The sequence below is a fragment of the Balaenoptera musculus genome, chromosome X (assembly GCF_009873245.2).
Source record: "Balaenoptera musculus isolate JJ_BM4_2016_0621 chromosome X, mBalMus1.pri.v3, whole genome shotgun sequence".
NCBI lineage: Eukaryota > Metazoa > Chordata > Mammalia > Artiodactyla > Balaenopteridae > Balaenoptera > Balaenoptera musculus.
In genome coordinates, this window is record NC_045806.1 from 91,017,558 (window position 1) to 91,034,665 (window position 17,108).

General features: G+C 45.7%; 2 protein-coding genes across 2 annotated transcripts in view; one reads left to right on the forward strand and one right to left on the reverse strand.

Annotated features, from left to right (window-relative positions):
- LOC118888799 (NACHT, LRR and PYD domains-containing protein 12) overlaps positions 1-16,408 on the forward strand; it is a 46,419-nt gene extending 30,011 nt beyond the window's left edge. The window contains exons 6-14 of the mRNA XM_036840260.1: positions 219-308; positions 5,639-5,809; positions 5,925-6,095; positions 7,702-7,881; positions 8,576-8,746; positions 8,855-9,025; positions 9,715-9,885; positions 10,004-10,174; positions 14,319-16,408. Of these exons, the coding sequence (XP_036696155.1) occupies positions 219-308; positions 5,639-5,809; positions 5,925-6,095; positions 7,702-7,881; positions 8,576-8,746; positions 8,855-9,025; positions 9,715-9,885; positions 10,004-10,174; positions 14,319-14,400 (1,378 nt within the window). The 3' untranslated portion in view covers positions 14,401-16,408. The remainder of the gene's footprint in view (positions 1-218; positions 309-5,638; positions 5,810-5,924; positions 6,096-7,701; positions 7,882-8,575; positions 8,747-8,854; positions 9,026-9,714; positions 9,886-10,003; positions 10,175-14,318) is intronic.
- On the reverse strand, positions 2,212-3,569 carry TEX13B (testis expressed 13B). Its single transcript, XM_036840440.1, has 2 exons — positions 3,111-3,569; positions 2,212-2,967 (listed from the first exon to the last, which is right to left on the reverse strand). Exons 1-2 carry the CDS (start codon positions 3,567-3,569, stop codon positions 2,212-2,214), a joined length of 1,215 nt encoding a protein of 404 aa, XP_036696335.1.
- Positions 16,409-17,108: the final 700 nt, after the last annotated feature.

Here is a 17,108-nt window from a genome sequence, read left to right on the forward strand (position 1 = left end):
TTGGAGTCAGACAGACCTGAGTACTGACCTTCATTCTGTTCCTATGTGACCTTGGGCAAATTACCTTTTTGTGCCTTAATTTCCGTATCTGCAAAATGGGGTAATACCTCCTAAGGTTTTTGTAAATTAGTACTAAGATGGCAACAGAAGCCAAAATAAGCCTTTTATTTAAAATTTTGTTTTTAATCATTTTATTTTTGCTTTCTCATCTCTTTTAGGCCCTTCCAGCTGCATAATTTGCCAGTCTCTCCACTACACTTGCTCTGCCAAGCACTGCGTAACCCATACTGTAAAGTCAAAGACCTGAAGTAAGTTGAACTTTCCTTTAAACTCTTAGGTATTTGCAGGTAAAGACTGGGTTGCTAGAAATTACACTCCCAGCTGATGAAAAGATAACGCTACAAGCCTAGAAGGGGTAAGGGAGTCAGGCAGCGATCCCTGCCAACCCCTCCTGCCTCTTCTCCTTTTGTATGTGCTGTTTTTGCTGTAGCAAGTGGGTGTCAGGCTGTAAAACCCAAGAGTTTGTGTCTGATGCCCGTCCTGGCCCTACCCCACTCCCCTGCCTTTATCCTTCCAGACTCCCATTGTCTTTCCCCTTGGTTTCCTTTTCTCTCCCTCCGTTCCCCACCCCCATCCTCCTCTGCAATTATTCCCCCAAGTGCCACTGCTCTGAAGCCCCCACCCCCCACCCCCCACCTGGACCTTTACATCCTCGCTCACTCTCAGGTGTCTTGTCTGCTTGTCTGTCCACATCGTACACACACAGACAGGAGCCTGCTTGGTTTCCCACCTCCTCGCCACACAGATCGGTGTCTGCTTTCCTTCCCTTCTGCCCCAGAGGAAGAGGTAGCCTTTCCAAACTCACCCGAGCCAGTAAATTCACTTACTTTTATTTTTTGTATTTTTGTGAGCATTTATTTTACTTTACACAACACCAAAGCATATAAAGACATAAACGCCCTCCATCCCACTGCCCCGTACCCCTCCCCACCCCATACCCCCACTGCTGCTTCCCCACTGGGGGCTGGGGAGGCTTCTCCTGTCATGGGGCTGAACGACCATAGCAGTCCTCGTCTGCAGCTCGTGCTGGCGTCCTCTCTATGCAGCCCTGAAGGATTCCTCTAGGGGTGGCCCTGTTGTAAGCCCGGGGTTAACCCCAGGCCTGTTTTGCTTCTCATGATATAACTCGCTCAGAACATGAATGAGCTTCCTGGCCAGTTCATTGCTGGAGACTTGGGATGCAGGAATCCCCACTCACTACCCATCACTCCCTGATGCACCGCCCCTGCCAATTCCGACATTTCCTTTGATGGTTTGTGGTTTGCAACTGCTCTTCTGGTGTAAATTTCTGGCTTGGCAATAATCTGGTTGCCCAGACCAAGGACCCTCTCAAGTTAGCTTAAAGAAAAAAGGATCTGTGTAAAGTGGATTTTCACTCAGCACAACTGCAGGAAGTGAAAAGTGGTCGGGCTGCCACTCTGCACGTCTGGGGTCACGGGATCAACTCCTCTCGGCTTCTCTGTCTCTCTGCTCCCTGGGGCCTCAGACTGTGATTCTCTAAAGGGCACTGGGCCTTTGTAAAGCACGCGGTTCTGTTCCCCCACATCCAAGGCCAGGCCTCAGCTGTGGCCTCGGTGTCCATGACTCCGACCTTGCCCCTGACTCCCAGTGACCCACTGCTTCATTGCCCGACACCATCCTGGCTATGAAATCTGCCTCTCTGTTCAGATTCTCTAGTGTGAGGATCTGTTTGGCTCAGGATGGGTCAAATGTCCACTCCTGCTCCAGTCATCTACAGTCTAGTTTCAGGGGTGGGGGGGGAAGCAGAGACGGGGGTGTTATATATTGTCTGCCCAGGTCCACCAGATGCTAGAGTTGGGGGGAGACACACACAGAAGCGGCAGTAGTTCTGGGGTGTCAAGTACTAATGCTCTGGAACACAAAGAGGGTCATCAAAACACGTCTGTCTCTCTAGGTCTCTCTCCCCCTAAGCCCCCAATCTACAACTTCCCCAGCCACCACCCCATACCCTACCTTCCACCCCATTTCCCGTCCTCTCTCACAGCTCCCTTGCCCCATTCACCCACCCACCCACCCTTTCATTCCCCCCTCCCAAGCCCTCCCCCTCCCCTCCCCCTCCCCTCCCACTGAAAACGGATTTCCCATCAGGGTACATTTCTATTCTGTTTCACATTTCTGAATTCAAAGGTTTTATAGCCAGATTCCCCTCCCACAGTGGAAGCAAGTTTTCTGCCCTGAAAAATTCACTTTACACCAAGGGCAGCCTGTTGGCCTTCGAAGTACTGGAGGTGTCCCCTGCTGGTGGGAATCAGAGTCCCTCCCGTCTCTTTGTGGTTCTTGAGGGCCCATTCCCTGGCCCCCCACATCAGACCGCAGGCTAGAATCAGAGGGCCCCCAGCGGGGAGACCTCTGAGATGGAGCTCCTGCTGTGAACGGCGCTGCTGGTGGGGATGGTGTGGGTGCGTCTGGGAAGGAGAATAAGGGGCGTGAGTGTGAGGATGGGAATGAGGCAGGGAGCTGGACAGGAGGGGGTTCCTGTGAGGCTGTGGACCCGGACTTTGCTATCCCATATAAATAAAGCATGGGTGGGCCCACGGACCTGAGATCTCCCTCCCTCTGCCCACCAAAGGTGTAAATTTTCTGGTTCCCAACTCCGGGAAGCTGCATAAGGTCTCCGCGCAGCTCCTCTGCTCCCTCGGCAGCTTCTGACCATTCCACACCCTTCTGTCTTCCTCCTCCTTCTGTGGCTCCAAAAGCGGCTGCAGTAGGAGCAGTGGCCCCTGCCTCCTCTTCCTCCTCACCTGCTCCTTCTGCCCCGGTCCCACTGGCAGTGGCCAGGCCTGGTCCCTTTGCAACCAGCTCCTGGAGAGAAGTGAGCAGATCTGACACCTGTTCTGGGGGCGGGGGGGGGTGGTGGTGGCGGGGGTGGCGCAGCAGCGAACGGGACTGGGGGCGGGGGGGGGGGCAGGGGGGAGTGTGGGGGGGGGCGGGGGAGCGGCGAACGGGACTGGGGGGGGGGCGGGGGAGCGGCGAACGGGACTGGGGGCGGGTCCCGGGACGGGCCAGGGACCAAGTCACAGTAATCTTACTGCCTGCGCCAGCTCCCACTTCAGGAGGTCCCGCTCTCTCTGCACCTCCGCCAGCCTGGCATGGGCTAGCTGCAGCAGGAAGGCCGCCTCCTTGCGCTCCACCTCCTGCTGTGCCTTGAGCAACTTCAGGTCTGAGACCAAGGCCTCCGCGGCCGACCTGTGCAGTTCGGTGAAGTCTTGCAGCCACTGCACCTTGTGCGTGTAAAACTGGCTCTGCCTGTGGGCAAAGCGCACGCCCAGGGCCAGGCTGCCCCAGACACAGGCCTCTTTGGCCTCGCTGGGCACCTGACGATCCTCCAGTGTGGCCCGGAGCTTGTCCTCCACCTCCGCCCAGGACAAGTGTATATTCTTGAGATAGAACGCAGAGCCTTTCTCGTGCCTGCTCATCCTCTCGTTGATGAAGGCCACCACCATGTCATGCTGGAACCCATTACTGGGGTCCTCGGGTTTCAAGGCCATGATGGCTGAGGGCCTTTGGGGCTTGGCTGGCCCTGCGGGGATGAATCAACCAGTTGTCCCCTCCCCCTCCGTCTCCTCATCTCCGCTTGCTTCCCCCCTCCCCCCCTCGTAAAGAGCTCTCCCCCCGACTGGCTTGCGCTGCCCCAGGACACCTCCTGCCAAGCCTCACCTTCTGGCCAGCGCGGGTGCAGGCCGAAAACACGGGCCTACCACGCTTAAAGAGAGGGTAACCGCTCTGTCTTTCTCCCCGAGGGCTCCGAGGAAAGAAAGCCTCGCGTTACCACTCCCCGCTTTTACCGTTGGACTGTTCCAACTTCCAGAAACAGCGGGGGTGGGTGGGGTGCGTGAGGAAGATTCCCGCCCCCCACCCCCGACATAAGGGAACTCCCTACGGTGTTGAAAGTCTTTGCAGGCGGGAAGAAACAGGAGTGGTCAGAAAAGATTCAGAACCAAGAACGTGAAGCGCTTGTAATCAAGTACAAAAAGTCTCAAACACCCCCCCCCCCACCACCACCATAATGGTTTGTCCCACTCGGTGGGCCCGCCCTTCCTAGAGGTGGAATATTCTAGAACAGGAAACAGCCCCCATCCCTCAGTGGCCTCCGCTACCTTGTGGAGGAAGAAGGTGGAGTCAGAGTACAGCCTCATCCCCATCACCCTAAGTGGTAATAAATCCTGGCCATATCCCCCCCAAAAACGTGTCTTGAATTTCTCTACCTCCAGCCCTTCCCCCCTCCCCCTGGGCAATTTATTCCCTGGACCACTGCAGCCCTCTGACCCCAGGTTTGTTTCCTGCCCTACCCTGGCATCAGAGGGATCTGACCATGTCTCTTTAAACTTCTAATGGTTTTTCCAGGCGTAGAGGATAAACCAGACAGCCCTCAGGTTGAGTACTACTTTGCCACTTACTGCATGACCTTGTGCTATGATTAAATTTCAGTTTTTACCTATGGGCCTAAGATGAGGACTGAATGACAAAGAGCATGTAAAGTAGTAATGTTTTCTATGGTCCCATTTTTGTAAAATGTACAAATCCTGTGTGTGTGTTTGCATATGTTTCTATGATCTTGGAGAAAGGAGTGGGAGCATACACATCAGACTCTCAACGCTGGGGACCTCTGGGAGGTGGAGTTGGAGGGGAAGTTGGGAAAAGGTTTTTGTCTTTTAAAATAAATCTTTCTGTGATTTCATTTGTTACAGAGAACATATAATGCTATATGTATGCATGCATTAAAAATCTGGAAAATTATATACCAAAATTTTAACAGTGGTTATCTTTGGGTGGTAGGAATACAGAACTTTCTCAAAAAAACTTTATTCTTTATATTTTTCTCTACTGTAAAAATTATTTATAATAAACATGTATTATGTTTTTCAGATTTTTAAGATATTTTTTTTCCTGATAACTTCTGATCACTGTAAACAATTTCTAAATATCTAGAAAGTAAATGTCTCCCTGTAATCCAACCCTTCCCTTCAACCTGGAAGATAACCATTGTTAGCAGTTTGATATATATCTTCCAGTGTTTTAAAGTAGGCCATAGCAAATAATTGGCAGTTTCTCAAATGAAGCATCCCATCTCTTGCCTCCTGGCTTTCACTCAGGCTGCTCCACGAGTGGATTGTCCCTCAGCGCCTCCTGCTCTCCCCGCTCCCATTCTCCTCATCCATCTAAGTCCGGTTCAATTTTTATTACCCTTTCAGAACAACACTCAAGTAGTGGTTCTTCTTACAAATATTTCTTGCTCCTCCAAACCCCACCTCAAGCTAGGCTGAATTGTGCCACCGTTCTGTGTCCCCATGATACCTTGTGCAGACCACTTGCACTACTTTTCACACTGTATTATAATCCATGATTTTCTAATTTTTTCCCCATTAACTGGGCATTCCTTGAGGGCAGGGTCTGGATCTTAATTATTTCTGTGTTTTCAGCATCTAGCACAGTGGTAAGCATCTGATAGATTAATTATTGAATGAATTTAAATAATTCATTACATCGGTAAGGGACAAACAGGTACCTTTAAAGAGAGTTCTATTTTCTTCTCTGAAATGCCTTCTTCTCCACACAGACTGATTTTCTGCCACCTCACAGCTTCTTATGGCAGAGACCTCGCCTTAGTATTTGAAACCAACCAATATCTGACAGATTTGGAATTTGTGAAAAATACCCTGGAAGATTCCGGAATGAAGCTTCTGTGTGAAGGATTAAAACAGCCAAACTGTATCTTACAGACATTGAGGTAACTGAGAGCAGGAGAATTTGTTGTCTGTGTTCGTGTAGTTTTTTTGTCAATTTCTTTTGTTTTGGGGGAGAGCATGACTAAGGTAATGAGGTCATTCTTCTGTTCTCTGAAGGTTGTACCGATGCCTTATCTCTCCTGCTTCTTGTGGTGCGCTAGCAGCTGTTCTCAGCACCAATCAGTGGCTCACTGAGCTGGAATTTAGTGAAACAAAACTGGAAGCTTCAGCTTTGAAATTGCTCTGTGAAGGCTTAAAAGATCCAAATTGCAAAGTACAGAAGCTCAAGTAAGTTGTCACTATTAGTTTCCATACTGCAAGAGAAAATTTAAAAATATGCAGCTCAAGATGGATGTTCTAAGATCAAAACACATTTCAAGGAGTCATGGAGAGGAAGAATAAAAGTGGCAATAACGAAAACCCACACTTACTGAGCAATTACTTTGTGCTAAGCATTCTGCTGAGTGCTTTGTATACATGATTTCCTTTAATGCGCACAACAGCTCTGAAAGATTCAGATTACTATCCCCATTTTAGCAGATGAGGAAACAGAAACCCAAGTTCAAAAGGCTAAATAACATGGCAAAGGCACAAGTAGAAACCCAGATGTGTCTGACTTCAAAGTCCATGTAGTGACCATAATAAAAAATTTACCATATATGTATTAGTCAGGTTTCTCCAGAGAAGCAGAACCAAAAGGATGTGTATAAATATATAGAGAGATTTATTTTAAGGAATTGGCTCACGCGGATTATGGCAGCTGTCAAGTTCAGTATCTGCAGGGTAGGCCAGCAGACTGGAGACACAAGGAAGAGCCAGTGTTGCAGTTCAAGTCAAAAGGTAGTCCGCTGGCAGAGTTCCATCTTCTTCCTGGGAGGTCGGTCTTTCTCTGTTAAACTTTCAACTGATTGGATGAGGCTCACCCACATTATGGAGGGTAGTTTACTTTACTCAAAGTGTACTGATTTAAATGTTAATTTCATCTAAAAAGTACCTTCACAGAAACATCTAGAATAATGTTTGACCAAATATCTTGGTACCATGACCTAGCCAACTACTTGACACATAAAATTAACAATCACAATATATATGTGGGGTTTTCTAAAGTAAAAGCTCTTTAGCATTAAAGCTTTCTAAATCCACTTTGAACCTCATTTTTTTGGCAAAATACCTCTATTTAAAATTTCCAAGTTGGGGAAATATAGATACGTGGTGTCCTTATGAGCCCTCTTCAAGACTGAGTTTGGAGCCTGGTAACTCAAGAGAAAATTGAAGACTCAGAGGTTGTAATGTATATCATAGAAATTCTTGATAGTGATGGAAGAGAAAGTTGATGGGAAATAGTTCAAGGAATTGGACTACCTAATATGGAGAAACAAAGATTGAGAAGACAGGAAGGTCAGTAAAAAACCACTCTTTGTGCCAGAGAAGAAATGTTATATGGATGATGGTGATGAGCTGGGTCTCTCTAAGGACGGCAAATTAATTAGTAATGAACTTACAGATAAAAGAAAAGGAAAGGAAAGATCTTTTGACGGTAAACTTTATTAAGGATGATTATAGCATTTTCCCCTGTGATTCGAAAGAAGATATGAGATAGAGTGCTAAAATCCATGCAGGGAATTAAAATGAGATTAGGTTGTGTTGATATTTTCTCCCAATTCTTTTCTTTTTGGGGGCAGTCAACATGTTTTGAGTTCTCATTGGGGGACACAGTGTTGTGGGAGCAACGTACAAGTCCCTCTTCATGGGTAAAAGGGGGTTGTGACATATTCAGGGTTGGGGGGTCTCGTATGGGTGAGCCTGTATTTTCTTTGCTCATGATGTTTTGCGGGTAGGGAGTAGGATGATAAAGTGGCCAATTCTGTGTCTGTTCATCTTTCTTTCTCTCCAGGTTGTGTGCTAGCTTTCTCCCTGGAAGCTCAGAGACTATTTGCAGATACCTTGCCTCTGTTCTCATTTGCAATCCAAACCTCACTGAGCTGGACCTGAGTGAAAATCCCCTGGGGGACACAGGGGTGAAGTATCTTTGTGAGGGTCTCAGACATTCCAACTGTAAAGTAGAGAAACTAGAGTAAGTTTTTTAGAACTATCATCTGGCATCATCTTATAACTATTGAACTTGTTAAATGCCTGCTGTGTGCCAGGATCTATGCTTGGTGCTTGCCAGAAGTTATTTCACATAATTCACTCCTTGAAATAACTATATAGGGTGGGTTTTCTTACCCCATTGTACAGATGAGGAAACTTTGAGGACTGGGGGGAAAAGTGACTTGTCCAAGGTCACACCATTAAAAAGTGGTATAGTCAGGATGTGACTCCAAAATCTATCTCCATACCCCATGCTCTTTCCAGTATACTGCCATCCTGTGTGTTTACAGGAGTGATGCTAATTAAATGTTAACTCTGTAAAGAATACTACTATGTACCCAACACTGGGCTAGACGTGAATGGAGTTATCAGAAGGACTACAAGTGACAGGGCTGCCCTTAAGGACACACAGATATGAAACAGTTAGAGAGCAACACAGTTCAACGTGTAATCAAGTGCCGAACACTGTAGAATCATTTAGAAATGCCAGATGAGCCCAGGGAAAGGGAGGAGGTCACTGTGGGTGGAGACCTCAGGAGGAGGCTCTGTGTAAGTGGTGGGCCAGGAGCTGGAACTTGAAGGACAGCTAGGACTTAGCTAAATGGGGAGGCTGGGAGAACATTCCCAGGAAGCTAAAGGACAGCAGTGGCTGATTTTTCTTCTTTGTCTCTGGGTAGCTTGAGCACATGTTACCTAACAGATGCTAGCTGTGTGGAGCTCTCTTCTTTCTTGCAAGTGAGTCAGACTTTAAAAGAGCTGTTTGTGTTTGCCAATGCCCTGGGGGACACAGGAGTACAGCGTCTCTGTGAAGGTCTGCGGCATGCGGATGGTATAATCGAGAATCTTGTGTAAGTGTCTGCTTGTCCTCGTCCTGCTCGTGGGCACTGGCATTTGAGGTTCAGTGGGACTCCCTGCTGCCATGGTTAACAGCCACCTTGGTGTCCCCATCCCTCCAGGCTTTCCGAATGTTCCCTCTCTGCAGCTTGTTGTGAGTCCCTCGCCCAAGTCCTGAGCTCTACCCGGAGCCTGACAAGGCTGCTTCTAATTAATAACAAAATTGAAGATTTGGGACTGAAATTGCTGTGTGAAGGATTAAAACAGCCTGACTGTCAGTTAAAGGATCTGGCGTAAGTATCATGGACAAAAGCCGCAGGCAGAGTTCCTTGATGTTTCAGCAACTCCCAAAATTAAATGATTTTTTTCTGGCCTGGTGATATAATCTCTGAGGAAACAATAAATGAAGACCCAGATAATTTAGGGGGAATAAATCTTCCCCTCTCCATAATCTCTGTTTGGCCCTGGCCCAAGGGATTTTTTTTTACACGACACTCTGATTTTCTTTTCTTTTCTTTTTAAAATAAATTTATTTACTTATTTATTTATTTATTTTTGGCTGCTTTGGGACTTCGTTGCTGCGCAGGCTTTCTCCAGTTGTGGCGAGCGGGGGCTGCTCTTTGATGTGGTGCACGGGCTTCTCATTGCGGTGGCTTCTCTTGTTGCAGAGCACGGGCTCTAGGCGTGCGGGCTTCAGCAGTTGTGGCACGTGGGCTCAGTGGTAGTGGCACGCGGGCTCTAGAGCGCAGGCTCAGTAGTTGCGGCGCACGGGCCTAGTTGCTCCGCGGCATGTGGGATCCTCCTGGACCAGGGCTCGAACCCGTGTCCCCTGCATTGGCTGGCGGATTCTTAACCACTGCACCACCAGGGAAGCCCGACACTCTGATTTTCTAATGTGTTTTTCTAATGGGTAATCCCAATACCTAAAGTGACCCAATGCAGATGAAATGATGCCAACCTTATCTACCTTACTTCCTGGCAGACTGTGGACCTGTCACCTGACTGGAGAGTGTTGTCAGGATTTGTGCAATGCACTGTACACCAATGAACACCTACGAGTTCTTGACCTCAGTGACAATGCCTTAGGGGACGAGGGCATGCAGGTGCTGTGTGAAGGGCTGAAACACCCCTCCTGCAAGCTACAGACCTTGTGGTAAGTGCACAGAGACTCTTTGTACCCTGGGCTCTTGTTCCAGGCTGTATATGAAATGGAGGGTCACTGTGGAACTTGGTAAAACCGATTTCTTTCTTGAATCCCCAATCCCCCATAGGCTAGCAGAATGTCATCTCACAGATGCATGCTGTGGAGCCCTCGCCTCTGTCCTCAATAGAAATGAGAACCTAACGTTGCTAGACTTAAGTGGAAATGACCTTAAGGATTTCGGAGTTCAAATGCTGTGTGATGCGCTGATTCATCCAATATGTAAACTACAAACGTTCTAGTAAGTTACTGTGGTGGGGGAAGTGGGAGAGAGGGGGTCAGGACAGGCACGTTGGGTTTGATCATAGTCACTGCAGTGAGAAAAGAGAAGAAAAACTGAGGGCCGGCCACGCCTAGGCAAAATATCAAAGTAAGTGAAATTACCAATAGGCCTCTTCCTTGGACACAGGGACAAGGAGAGAGGTAGAGAACAGGTAGTGCTGGATCCCATTGCTAAGAAAAGCAACAGGGTGTAGGAAAAAGAGCATCAGTTCCACATTCTGCTAGGTCTGGCTTAAATACTAGGTCTAGCATCTACTAGCTATATGACCATGCTTACTTAACCTCCCTGAACTTGAGTATCCTTGTCTATAAAATGGGGCTAACATGAGTAGTACCTGACTACCTGGTGTTAGCATGGGGATTGCATGAAGTGAGACGTTAATTATGAATGTGCAGCCCCTGGCACATAGGAGGTACTCCATAAATGTTAGACCCTTTCCCTTTCTTCTTCTAATACCTGCCAGAGGGCTTGATGTGTACATTTTGAGAGTCTTCAAGACTCAGGGGGATGAAGCTGTTACAGAATTACAGTTACAGAAAGTGGAGGTCTTCACCCTTTCGGGTCAATGTCCATCTGCCAGCTCAGCAGGCTGGCATAACACACAAAGTAATTCTTAATTAGGATATAGCTATGCTCTGTTGGCAGCTAACCAGTGGCCAAATGGCCATTTATTTCTGGCATTCAGAACTGGAACACATAATGGAAAATAAAGGCTGAGTGCAAAAATTCCACATTCCAAAGCCAATTTGATGGATTGAAGCGTAAATGAAAACAGCATAAAGGCCTGATTACAAGTCTGGCTGAAACAGAAGCTGGTTCTCTACTAGCAAAGTGAAGTCTGTTAGACTCGAGACTGTGGTGATTACTGCCCAGGAAGAGGGAATTATTCACAACATAATAAGCCTCAGGGGTTTAGGGACCTCCCTGGTGTCTTTCTCAGAAAAGGGTGACTGGAGTCTGCATTTTCATAGGTTGAAATATACTCAACAATCAATCCTAATGTTTCTTTAAATATAGAGTAATTTAATGTGGTAGCACCCTACGGTGTGTAAGCTTCAGCAAAGGTCCTAAACGACATCACAGAGAAATTATTTTGTGATGCCATTATTTATTTTTTATTGTAAATTGTTGCACCGTTTCCTGTTTCTCTCACCCTTTGTCTTTTAACCAATGTGCTTCCATTGTGTTTTCAGGCCAGCCTTCAAACCCTTGTAATTTGTCAATCTACAAGTTGATAGCAGTGTGCAATAGTAGCTCAAAATACAAAATAAAGGACACACACACACGCACACACAGAGTAGACACCATTCACTGACCTCAAATAAATTTTGAACATCAGAGTGTATATAAGACAGCTAACACTGAAATCAATAGAAATATATACTTGCCCAAGTAAAGTGAGAGGAAACTGTTGATCGTTTAATGTGGTGGTGGGCAAGAGAGGGGATAAATCCAGGAGAGCCTCCTAAAAGGGGAGTCTTGTCTGAAAATTGGAAAGGCTGAAGGAACAAGGTTGTTTTCTAAGAGCTGCTTCAGTGTGAGGTCTGAATCTTATTCCTCATTGTATTTTCCCCATAAACTTTCTAGTTCAGTGCTTTGCGTTTAGCAAATGCATATAGGAAATCAGTTATTAATTTAGAGCATCCGGGGGCAAGGCAAGGAGACAGTTGATGATATGTTCAGTAAAGACTAGGTATCTAGACCTTCAGAAGATTGAGGGAAAAAAAGAGGTTGTGGCCTCAGAGGGACAGTGCTCACCTTCACTCGTTTTACAAGCACTTGCTGAATATCTGCTATGTGCTAGGCAAATGTGCCAGGTGCTGGGAGACAAGAATGAGTAAGATGAGAGACATGATTTGTACTCTTTAGGGACCAGTGGACCTAGTGGTAGAGACAGGCACATAAACTGATGAATGCAGTAGGGTAATCGTGAAATCTTAAGGGAACCATGGCAGGAGACAACTCACCCCGCCCAGGAGGCTCAGGGAAAGATTCCTGGAGGAAGGGCCACCTGAGTTGAGTCTCGGGACTATAGCCAGGGACATAGGGGTAAGGATGGAGAAGGGTAGTCCATGCTCAGGAGATAGCATGAGCAAAGGTAGACAGACAATAAGCAGCATGTTTTGTGGTACTTGAGGGGGATAGAGGTGGGAAACCTCTAGGAAGTTCGCTATTGTTAGAGCATAAAGTGCAAAGCAGAATGTGTCAAGGAATGAGACTGAGGGGGTAGGCAAGGCCTTGTATGCCATGTGTGATTAGTAAGATCTGTTTGCAGAATTCCGGGTTCGAATTCAGTTGTCACTCTTTTCTTTCACATATCTGAGCAGTAGTACATTTGGGGGCCTTTCCTCACCTTCCCAAAACTGGTTCCAAGGATGGAGCCAGTTTTGCTTCCAAAGCTGGTTGGAGAATCAGTCCACTGCTACTGCTGTTTCTTACTGCCACATGGGGCTCATCTTGAGAACTGGTGATCCTACCCAGTCCCACAGAAGCTTGGTGACTGGATGGTGATGCCCTGGCTGGTGTGGATCCCTCCCAGCCCTGCAGTGCCGTTATACTGGGACTCCGAGGTTGCATATATTTTAGTCCACACCCAGATGTGCAGTCATTGTTCTCTAAAGTACCATATGTGTCAGAGTGTCTGGGTCTAGAAGAGCTCTTTGAATCAGCCACAGGTATGTATGTGTGAAGCCAGTCCTTGCCCACAAAGATGTAGGCCCCTGAGTTGAGTCAGGAGCCCCACTTAAGCCTTCTTCTTTCTTCAAGATATTTTATTTTTGGTGCCTTGGTGCCTTTCCCAGGCACTGGGCCTTGGATAAAGCCCCCTAGATCACCCTGACACATGTTCCTAATTCTAAACTTGGAAAGAAGGGGTTGAGAGTAGGTGGTCTCTTAACTCCCGGAAGACCTCCAGGCTTCCTAAGCATATTGGCCTGCCTCTTCTCCAGCAGTGAGTTATACATGTCAGGAGGTAAGACAGCTTTTGCTAAGTCATTCAAAAAATTCTAAAGTTCTTTTTACACTTCCATGGCATTAAATGTCTACTTACCCTACAATTGCATAACTAGCAGGGCTACTCATTTCACTTTGCTAGATAAAGATTAGCTTCTATCTATTAAAAACTAAAAACTGTACCTCACTACACACTTGAAAGAGTTTATACCTAATTTTGTAGTCAATAGGTTTTAATCAGGGATACACATGTGGAGTTTGAAGTGCCTGCAGGAGGACATTGTGGGAAGTTTTCTAGTAGGTAACAGTTGGATATAGGAGTGTTCCCTGGAGGTGATAGCTGAAGCCATGGCAATGGATGAGATCCTCTAGGGAGAATGAGAAGAGAAGAACCTCTGAGGAACATCTCTTGGGAATTAGCCCTGGGCAGTACCAACTTTTAAGAGGTGGGTATGGAAAGGAAAACCCATGGAGAAAACCAAGAGAGAAAGGTGTCCTGGAAGCTATGGAAAAAGTGAGTTTCAAGGAGGAATTGCTCAACAGTGTCAAATGCAGCAGAGATTTCCAAAATGATGAATACTGAAAAGTGTCCTTTGGATTTACCAATTAGGAGGCCATAGGTGACCTTGTCAGGGGCTGTTTAGTGATGCGATGGGGCTGGAAACCAGATTGCAGTGACTTGAGAAGATGGAAGATAAGGAAGTGGAGAAGGAGTGGAGACTACTTTTTCAAGACTTTTGTGAGAAGGAGAAGAAATGTGGGGTTGTAGTCTGGGGGGGGGATTCTTCGTTTTCTTTTTTGTCTTGTTTTTTAGGATAGGCAGATTTGTAAGCTGAGGGAAAGGAGCCCATAGAGAGGGAGAGGTTATAGATACAGGATCGGGAACTGATGGACTCATGGAGCAGGGCCTTGGACAAATGCAGGGAGGGATAGGAGTGAGAGTTCAAGAGGAAGTTAAGCATTTTCTCTTTTGGGATCCGAGGAAGGGAGTTAAGGCTGAGGGAGAAGGTAGATACTGGAGTGGATGAAATAACTGAGTGGTGGTGTGGTGCAAGTGTGAATAGGAATCTTATCCTTAAGAACAGGAAAGAAAGGTACTGAAGGCGTCTGTTGGCTTGGCTTGACACAAGATTCTTTTCATTTTTCATAGCATTGACACGGATCATTTACATGAAGAAACATTCAGAAAAATAGAAGCTTTAAAAATGAGCAAGCCTGGAATCACCTGGTAGTTTCCAAGGAGAGCCCCTGAATCAGCTGCATATAGACCTCCTCTGTCTGGCACCATCTCTAACAGTTGTGCAGTATTCTTGTTCTAAACCTGTTAACCTTTGCTGAGGACGCTAGTGTGAAACAAGCAGCAGTGATTGCTATTTCTTACATAGAACCATCCACTAAATAGGATGTAAAAGGTGGAAGCACCTTAGTTGAAATGTCTTCAGCAATAATACCTTACATTCTTATATTGTGTTACAATGTTTACTGTGTTTTTACAAAAACCTTCCAAGGTCGGAAGATGAGGCTCAGAGAGGTTGTGACGAGCTCCAAGTCACACAGCTCAGTGGGAGAGTTGGGACTAGCATCCAGCCAGGTTTCCCAATACTCAGACAGGGCAGGGAAACAATAGAAAAAAAGACATGTGAAGGAGTCCACTTAAAGAGACAAGATACCTGAAATGATCAAAGAACAAGAGGGTGGACAAACACATGTTATATATTATGGTGCTGATTTTAAGTAAAACTGTAATTCACAAAAGAAAGTGAGAGGAATGAGTTGGGTTAATAGATAAAGGCTTCATCGAGGTGAGACTTAATGTGGGCCTTGAGAATGAATAGGATTAAGATGCGGGGAGATAAACTGGCCAGTGGCTATAAGACTGCAGGCAAAAGGGCTATGTTTGTGAGCAGCTCACCAGAAGCACCTAGGGAGAGAGAAATGTTTGCATTAGAGTTTCTTGAGCTGCCACAATATTCATATCCTAGACTCCTGAGGGTGCTCTCCAGTTCCCAGGCTCCACTCCCTTTCTGAACTTTTAATACCTCCCCCATGTGTTTGTTCTTGTTCATGGACTCTTATGACTGACTCACTACTCATCCCTCACAGCGTATTCCATAGCCTAGCATGGATCCTGCACAACCCCATGTTTCTATCTCTGCCTGGCTTCCACAAAACACTAGATGAGACAAGTGGAGAAAGGGAGCGCCAGGCAAGGAAAATAGCACAGAGCCTGTGGGACCGACAGAGAAGTAGGCTGACCTGATTAAGGTGTAGAGCTGTCTCTGGAAGCTACTTACTAGCTGTGTGACCCTGAATAAGTCACTTGGATTCTTGGAGCCTCAGTTTTCTAATCTATAAAATGGGGGTAAATTGACATTAACCTTGCAGGGCTGCTGTTCCCAGCATGGTGCCTATCCCACAGTAGGTACTGATTAATGGTAGCTGTATGTATGAGTGTGTACCTATAATATAGTTGAGCTGTGTAGTCTTTGAGCCCCCAGACTGTGTAGTCAGTGTGAACTGTGCATTTGAACTAAATGTGTGTGCTGGAGGTGGCGAATCTAGTGGGGGAAGAGACACACAGTGGAAAGTTATTGCAAGCGAGAGGTCCAGCTCTCCATGTCCTCATCTATCATCAGGTATTGTTCCCTGCTGCCCTAGGAGGTGGTAACTCTCAGTTAGAGACCCGGTCTGGCCTGAGAAGAATGGTCAAGGTAGCAATTTGTTTCCAGTTTTCTCAAGTTCTTCTTTCCCTTTAGTTATTTAACACTTATTTATTGAGGATTTATTATGTGCCAGGTTTTGTGCTAAGTGTTGGCTTTACAGAGGTGAATATGCCTTTTTCTGTGCACTTTCCTTACTATGTTCTCTGACTGCCCTGGTCCCTCTGTCAGTCTGGTGAACATCTGATAAAATTCAGTCACGTTAAGAACTCAAAGGTATAATGTTAAATGAAAAATTGCAGAACCGTGTGTGTGTGTGTGTGTGTGTGTGTGTGTGTCCTGTTTGTGTACAAAAGGATAAATATGCATGTGTATGTATGTGTCCAGAGTATGTAAGGAAGGATGTATACAAGAAATTGCTAACAGAAGTTACCTCTGGCAAGAGGAAGTTGGCAAGCAGGGGCATTGGGAGAACAGGAAAGGAACTTTTCATTTTCATCTATAGCCCTCTGTTTTACTTGATTTTTACCATGTGCATGTATTACTTTTATAATTAATAAACTTGATGTTAAAAATAAAACTTATTCATACTGAGGAGTTATTTTTCTTCTTTTAAAACATGACAATTTAGAAGAAAATACAGGGCAGTCATTTATAAACATGACATAAAAACCCAAAGGAAGAGAAAGATCTGACAACATCAAAATTAAAAATTTCTTTATGAAAAAAAATCACCATAAATAAAATTAAAAGACTATTGATAAACTGGAGGAACATATTTGTCATGTGTATAAAGACAAGACTAATGTCTGTATATATAATAACAAATGTCCAAATATAAATAAGTCAGTATGAAAAACAAAACATAGAGGACTTCTACTTCCAGCAATAATGAAGTAACAGTGAGTGGATTTACCCTCTCACATGAACGACTCAAAAAATGGGCAAAATATGGGAAACAGCAGTTTCCGGACATTGGATAACAGGCAGGGTTGGGACAAAAAATAGCAAGATGGTAGTTTTGAATAGAACTGTATCAGTAGTCATATTAAAGTCAATGGTCTCACAGCAACCCAATTAAAAGGCTGAGATTGGTAGAATGGAAAAAAATATTTTTTAAAGACTCAACTGTATGCTGCTTATAGATAATCCATTTTAAATATAAAAACAAATAGGTGAAACATAAAAGATGGGGAAAGATACACTATGTTAACATTATTTTTTAAAAAGCTAGAGTGACTATATTATTATCAGAGAACGTACACTGCAAAGGAAAGAAT

Bases quoted from the DNA above. Each gene is read 5' to 3' on its own strand.
- TEX13B (XM_036840440.1), bottom strand. From the start codon at position 3,569: ATGGCCTTGAAACCCGAGGACCCCAGTAATGGGTTCCAGCATGACATG. The intron at 2,968-3,110 runs GTAAGATTACTG...CCCCGCCCCCAG, and splicing joins AGTGGGAGCTGGCGCAGGCA to TCCCGTTCGCTGCTGCGCCA.